Source organism: Anopheles aquasalis, chromosome 2, assembly GCF_943734665.1.
Source record: "Anopheles aquasalis chromosome 2, idAnoAquaMG_Q_19, whole genome shotgun sequence".
Taxonomy (NCBI): Eukaryota; Metazoa; Arthropoda; class Insecta; order Diptera; family Culicidae; genus Anopheles; species Anopheles aquasalis.
This window is the reverse complement of record NC_064877.1, coordinates 7,097,501-7,105,000: the sequence shown is the minus strand read 5'-3', so window position 1 is coordinate 7,105,000 and position 7,500 is coordinate 7,097,501. Positions and strand designations below refer to the sequence as shown.

Genomic DNA, 7,500 nt, shown 5'->3' with positions numbered 1-7,500 from the left:
GTTGTGCGCAAATTGTAAGGTTCCTGGACATAAACAGGTTCAGCGCTCCTTAGATTCCTTTCCTTTTGCCTGTGTTTCTTCCTTTTAATTTCCGTCTTTCCGGTGCTCTCGGGTTGACTTCCGGGCTCTTGTCTCTTGTGCTCTTACCCAGGACCTAGGATCCGTCGTCCCTCGTAACCTCAGGCCTATGCGTACTGTGCACCTTCTCTTCCGCTCCGCTTGCTAGCCGTTTGCCATGTAGTAGTAGCGTTTGCGAACGTTGATTGCGGCGGACTTCTCTTCCTCGGTACTCCGGAAGCAGTCTGGCCACTGCCCCATCGCCCGCCCATCGGTAGAAGCTGTAGTGTAGCGTCCATGTAGCATTTTTGGTATCGAGTTATTTAGCGTGTTAGTAATTCCTTTTACGTGTTCCAATTCCCATTTCCCATCTATACAAGCCCCGGAACCAGGCGTACTTCAACTGCGTTCTTCCTATGTTCTTTCGCTCTCTTTCTTTCTTTCACTCTCTCTCTCTCTCTCTCTCTGCCTATTTCTTTCTTTTCTTCTTCCCCCTCTCCGGTAGTTCGTTCGTAGGTAATAATCTCCGTAGTATTGACTTTTGTTTAACGATTCCGCAGCATAGGTTGAGTCGATTGATGTTGTCTGCCGTGTGTTCCGATGTTAATTTCCGTACTATATGTTTTTCTTTTTCTTTCTTTTTCTTTCTCTTTTCTTTTTTTTCTTTATATGTTTACCTCTACTGTCATGAAACGTAAAACGCCAACTAACGTTTGTTCTTCTGCCATTTTAATCCGAACTGCGCGTATGGATGTTACTGCATCTACTGCCACTACTACTACTACTACTACTAATTCTACTTTTACTTTTACTTCTACTTTTACTATTTTCACTACTACTTCTACTGCTAATGATACTTCATCTTCATCCAACATTGACTACATCATCACTCATCAACGCATCAAATCGTCGTAAATCGTAAAACAACATCAAATCATCTCGCAACATCATACTTGATCGTTCGTGGCTTTGTAAAACCGCTCATCCCCGAATCCGCCACATGTGCTTTCCATACCCCATGTTCTACCGTCCGATATGATGCTACTGTCATCTCACGCTTTGTCATCCGTGTGCGATAAACGAAAACCAATCAAATAACCGTACCGTTACTCTCTCGTTTCTCTCCACTCTCTTTTTTCCTTCTTCTTTTTGACTTGCGTTGCTTACTGGCTTGATCGCGTATCTCTTGGCGGCCGCCCCGGCCTCCTTGTTGATGAAATTGAAATGAATGACTTTCACCGAACGCAAACCGCAAAACACCCTGCCTTCACGCACCTGCACCACCTCGCTACCTCGCTTGATTGATTGCAAATCAACCAAATTATGAACCACAATCTGGGACGCCACGATACACACAAAAAAAACACAAAAACACACTCACACATGCACACATACACTGTGGGTGGGGCCATTGACGTGCGTGCGGTCTACTCCTCAAACCAATCTGCCTACAACGTTCCCTTGTCGACATATGGACGCGCGACTATCATCACCACCACCACCACCACGACCGATTCGTCTGAAAACAATCGAAATTGGGAAACCTTTGGTCCATCCGGTCCGGAAATGGATGGCGAAAACACGGCAAAACGAAACTCTCGCGCTGCTCGCACGGAAACGAAACATTCCAAATTTGCCGCACGACACGTGTTTTGATGGACAAATGAACCCGGGGCCACAAATGGTGCCCACTACCTCCCAACAAAAAAAAAACTCACCCCCTCAAACAACACACTGCGACCAACCGCGATGTGCTTGAAATCCAAAATTGTCCAACGCCAAAAAAACGAAAAACCGATAAACCCTGATTCGCAAACCAAAACTGTCATTGTTCGCAATGTTGATGGATGGCGATTTGTTTTTGTAAGTAATATTCTAAATGTTTTTTTCTCTCTCTCTCGTTCTATTTTGCCAATTCGAGCTTCTTTCTGCTAATTGACACTTTCCGTTTGCACTTGATGTTATGCACGACGCTCTCCTTTGGTTTAATTATGCTCGCTATCCATTCGCTATCGGTGCTTCCGGCGGTCGAGCATGATATCGAGTGAAGTAGTTCACGCTGCACGTCGCACGCTACTGATGCTGCCGTTCATGTATTTTAGTTTTCTTTACTGCTTGAATGCGCTATCGCACTCGTTCGCTATCGTTCGGAAAGCACAGGAGCCCCCAGAAAAAGTAATCGCTAGCGCACGTATCCGTCGCACAAATGTTGCAGCAGCACATTTCGCATTGTTAATTAACTCATTCAACTCCTATTCCACGACCCCGAAAAAGAGGCACCACACAATTACGACAAGATCTTTATTTGATTGCATTTCAAGCCCTTCCTGATTTGCATACTGAAAATGAAAAGCAAAACGAATAGATTCCCGCGTCCCGGCTGATAAACGCCACGCCACTTTAGCGAGATTTATGCAAATTATCTCCTTACGAGAGATCTAAAAACGGCTCAGCCAGCCAACGTGCCATAAAAGAAAAACATCTTAATCCACTTTTGTTCCTACGCTTGGGTGCTTTAATGGAGGCGCCCAGTCCATTTCGAAATGGAGGCGCCTGGTGCCTCGTGTAAAAAAACAGAAAATTAAGCTCCCTTCTCACTCGCTACCGTCCACCAAGGAACTCTAGGATGCCGTCACGGTGCCTTGGCTCCACATTCTCACCGGACGCGCGTCCACTCACGGCAACAAAAGGTTAAACAAAACATAAATGCTAATTCAAATTGCTTTACGTGTGAACCGGGGGTGAGCAGCGGTTATGAAGAGGCCCTCCAGTAACCGAATCGGAACAGAATGCTAATCAGTGTAATGGAATGATATGAACCGCAAACTATGGTAGCGTGAAGCACGCCAACCGTTTTAATTGTGCTGCGATAAAAAAAAGTAAGACAACGTTTGCCCAGCGATTAGTCACAATTCAAATGGTTTCAATGGTCCGTATCACAACTTGTCGCACCAGCGTGCGTGGGCTCGTTAATTAGCTCGAAATGCGTCGCCACATGATAGAGAATGATTAGTTTGATTATCAAGCCAATGACCAGGAGGGGAGCCAATACAAAGTATATTCAAACATAACTTCAATCTTCTTCGGCACCGCTTAACGTGTCCCTTACGGAGCGTTTTTCCATTTCCATGCAGCGCAAGTTGTAGAACGATACCGCTAAATCTCCAATTCGCTTTCAGCTTTCAATTTTCGTATCTCGCTCTGCTCTGCTCTGCTGCCACTGCATAAGCACTTCGTTTGAATTGCCTTAGCTCGTGTTTCGGATTGAAATTTCTGATTTGGACCTTCCTCGCCTTTAGGATCGTTATCAACACTATCTCCGCACACACATATACCCACGAAACCAATGTGTTTGCTTCTCACAACACAAATTGCTCGATCTCGCACTGCACTCGGGTCGGTCAATCGACACTGTGGCGACCAACCGTAGCTTCTTCTCGCCGTAGTCACCGTAGTTTCGCCGTGCCTTGCAGCAATCACTCCCAACCCCCTTGTTCCTAAGTTGCACATTGCTTTGCCACCTTCTCCCTCTCTCCCTCTTTACTCTCTTTTTTCGTCTTAAACTTCGTTTCTCTCGAAGGCGAATCTCGGCTCGGCTGCATCGTGTATTATGCTAGACCACACCACAAAGCGACAAACGACCACCCATTCTTCTGTCACCACCACCGTCCACCAAGCTCCTTTCGTGAATATGTCTTGAAATTTCCATGCTAAACTGTTGTACACACTCACCACCGTTTTTGGTCAAAAAGGCACACCACCACCACCATCACCACTAGCAACAGCAACCACCACTCAAGTGTCACCGAGGGGATTGTGTGTATCGTCGAGTTTCGTGTTTTTCCCCCTTTTTTGTCCTTCACCACTTTCACATACTCTCCATACCTTCTCTCGTTTGTGTCGTTCCGTTTCGCACTTTGACAAGTGAAACTTGCTGCTGGCTCACCCCCTCAACCCCTCTAGTGTGTGTCAACCAGAACGCGCACCAGAAGAACCACAAACACACACGATCACTTTGCTGTCTTCCGACCATCACCACTGGCACCGCACCCCGTTAGCGAAGCGAAACCACACCCGGCAGGCCGCCGGGCCGGGCGAACCTGCAATCTCGTGAAATGTCACTTTGCAAATCACCACCGGCCACTGGCGCCGTTGCGTATGGTTTCGCTTTCGCCCAAAATCGATTCCAACCACGGCCCGATTGTGGCCTGAGCCCAGTAAATGCCAAAGGAATGAAAACAAAAGTAAAAACCCAATCCCAAACCGCTCGCCCCCGTTGACAACACACATCTCAAGCCTCCCTTTTTCACTACTTGCAACCGCCCTTCTTCTCAAAATGCAAATCCAGCCCGGCCCTGCTCCTCTTCTTGTTCACGATTTGAAAAAAAAGCAGAAACTTACAAAACCCCCAAAAACCACCCAAAAGTCGCACACCACAATAACAGCCAAATTTATCCAGCCCCAGCTTCATTTGCTTCTCTATTCCATTCTCTGTTTACCATACTTTCCTTTGTTTTGTGCTGATTTGTTCATTTAAATTTAAATGTTCATTATCACCCCGTCCCCGTGCGGTCCTGTTTCGCTGAGGTGCCCCGAACAACCTCACGAATGATTTTACCCTATTTCTTTTTATCTCCGTTTCTCAACATGTTCTTTGTCTTTGTCTCTGTCTTTTTATAACTTTGTGTTTTTGTCCCGTTTTTCTTGTTTTATTTTTCTTCTTTTTGATGTCCATTGTCTTCTTCATTGAAAACAGCAACAACCAACCATAAACAAACCAACTCTAAACTCTTTCGCAAATCTGCAGCCACAGCATTGGCTTCGATTTTTACTCGTCTTTATTATACGTTTTTTGTGTTTGTCCAAATTTCATTCTTTACTACGTGTTGGTGTTCGTTTACTCTGTTTTACCGTTTTTCTTTCCTTTTAATTCTTTCTTACTTTAAACCGTTTTTTCCATTTTATTTTTTTCCTTTTTTGTTTAATTCGTTTTCACTCCATACCGTTTTTTTGTATGTTTTGTGTTTTTTCTTTGTCCCCATCGACTACCGATTTGCCCTAGCGACGATTACTAATCTCGATTTTCTGTTTCCAATCCCACATCGCTGGTGCACCGATGGCAACAACAGATGACGATGTCACAGGGCTCATTGAGGCGGCAGAAGGCAAGGCACCGGAAGAGCTGACGGAAGAGGACAAAATGGCGCTGCTCGGACGCCCGAAGGCTGGTGATATTGTTAGGGCACAACTTAGGATAAAAGAAAGTAAAGAATTTAAGGTAAGTCCCGGCCATGGTGGTCCCATCTTCTACGCACTTGTACGCCATCACATCATTCCACATCCACGCAGGAAAGTCCACGAATGGAGTTTCAATGTCGGAAGCGAAATCTCCAGCATCGCAGCCAGCGTCGCGCTCTTTTCGGGCACCCCTCTGCCCTGCCCGGAAATTGACCTTATTGAGATGAATTATTCATCCAACGGCATCACGGTTACGCGGTCGTTGCCAATGACAATTGCTCTTCATTTTGTCGAACCTCCCACTTGGTCCCTGGCGTTGAATGAAGTTTCCATTCATCAGCGTCAGTGTCAAGGAGGAGAAGGAGGGGCGCGAGCATAATTTGGGTTTGTAATGAGTGGGCAAAATTAATGCGGTCGTGACCCCACACCAGCGTCGTATTGTCTGCCAGTTTATGGTAATATTGTATCAAAACTCGATTTCCTTCGTTTTGTGATGAATACCAAACAGGGATGGTCCCGTAATGGAACTCGGAGTATTCGTGGCGCCATCCAAGCTGTGTGTGCTGCAAGCAATCTTCAACAGAGATCTAACCTAGGATCAACCACACTGATTCGCTAATACAATCGAGCGCAAGCAAGGCTGCAACGCAGCATTTCATAACTTCATTTCGCTCGCTGCTTGGATTACCCGAGGATAATCCCGGGCCCTTGAGCGTCGATCGGCATCGTATCTCCGTCCTAAGTCCCTAGGACGATTGCATTATCGCGCGTACTGCAAGCGCACTGGCGTCTGGGCTGGCCACTCCCCCATGAACCAATAAACTCCGGTGAAGTGTGTCACAGATTGCTCCCGGCTTACACTTCGGCCCGGCGCCCACAACGGAAAGCGAGCAAAAAACCATCAAATTCTCATCAGCACCAAATGGGTTTCTTTATCGGCCGTTCACCATCGACTCGACCGAGTACCGAACAGCAACAGACACCACTGGCGTTGCACCTCCCTTGGCTGCACCTCGCCTAGAGAGATAGAAAGGCGTCGGTCGTCGTCTGTCGTCTGTCGTCTGTCAGGCACAATGACACCGAGAGGCAAAGTAAGGACACATCATCATTTGTCCTCGCCCACTCCACCCGGTAAAGCGATGCAGCTCAAGTGCCTCCGCTGCCCGGAGCGCACACGAAGTCAATAAAACGTTTGAAATCATTGCACCGACCGGGTGGAAGGACCAGACGGAGGCGGTGGGTGTTAGTAAAATAGACGCCAGCACAGCTTGCAACCAGTGCAGCACTCGGCATCACCGCAAACTGAATGACCTAATTTAAAGCTTGTTGCCACAACCATCAGTCACTGGTGCTGGCTGCTGCTGCTGCTGCTGCTGCTCCTGCTGCTAGTTGGAAGTGGCTCTTGTGGTCTGTGATTCGTGAATTATGGCATCAATCTGATGGCTCGAGCGGTCGAAATTGGTATGCCGCGGAGCACCACACCAACAAGCAACACACCGAGTGCGTACCTTCCCACCGGGGGCTGACCATGTTAATGAAGGATCAATATTCCTTTCGAATTCTCCTGCTGCTTCTGGCAGGCCATTTGGCGTCCTTCGCGGACCTTGATCCGAGACCTGCCTTACCGCTACACGCTTCATTTATCAATTTTCGCGTTCGTTTCGCGGTTCGCTCGCTTTTTTCTTGTTGAATAAATAAGATTTCTTCTTCCCGATTTGGCTTCCTACCGTTGTGGTTTGTGGGCTCGGCCCCTCCTGTGTTTTTTTGTGGGGCGGCAAAATTCAGCAAGAAAAACCAACACACCACGATAGAGTCGCCACTGGTACCCGGTGTTTACCATTCCCTGGTGCTGCTGTCACGAGCAAATCCACGACGAAACGGAAACGATAATCGAGCGAACTGGAGCAAAAAAAAACGGAAAAAACCCGTCAACCGGACGCACACTCTTCCCTCTTCCATTGCGATTGCGGTTTCTGCTTGCTTGGTTGTCCCCAGGAACCAACTGCCTTTTAACCATAGCTTGGTCCGAAAGCCTTCGCTCGGTTTTTGTCCTTGTGTTCGTGGCCAGCCAGCCAGCGCAATCACAAAAACTTCATCTTTTGATCTCCTTCGAGCTGATCGGACCACCAACAGCTACACTGGCTGGTGCACGCTGGTGATACCCCGGCTAACCGTTCTGCTTCATTAAGCAAACGGTGCCTTATC

General features: G+C 47.3%; 1 protein-coding gene across 7 annotated transcripts in view; it reads left to right on the top strand.

Annotated features, from left to right (window-relative positions):
* The window catches only part of LOC126571010 (sodium/calcium exchanger 3), a 112,728-nt gene that overhangs the window by 66,406 nt on the left and 38,822 nt on the right, over window positions 1-7,500 (top strand). For 6 of the 7 annotated variants that reach the window (XM_050229215.1, XM_050229214.1, XM_050229217.1 and 3 more), the window contains one exon: window positions 5,187-5,335. In XM_050229215.1, the coding sequence (XP_050085172.1) occupies window positions 5,187-5,335 (149 nt within the window). The remainder of the gene's footprint in view (window positions 1-5,186; window positions 5,336-7,500) is intronic. The other variant, XM_050229218.1, reaches the window with a different exon arrangement.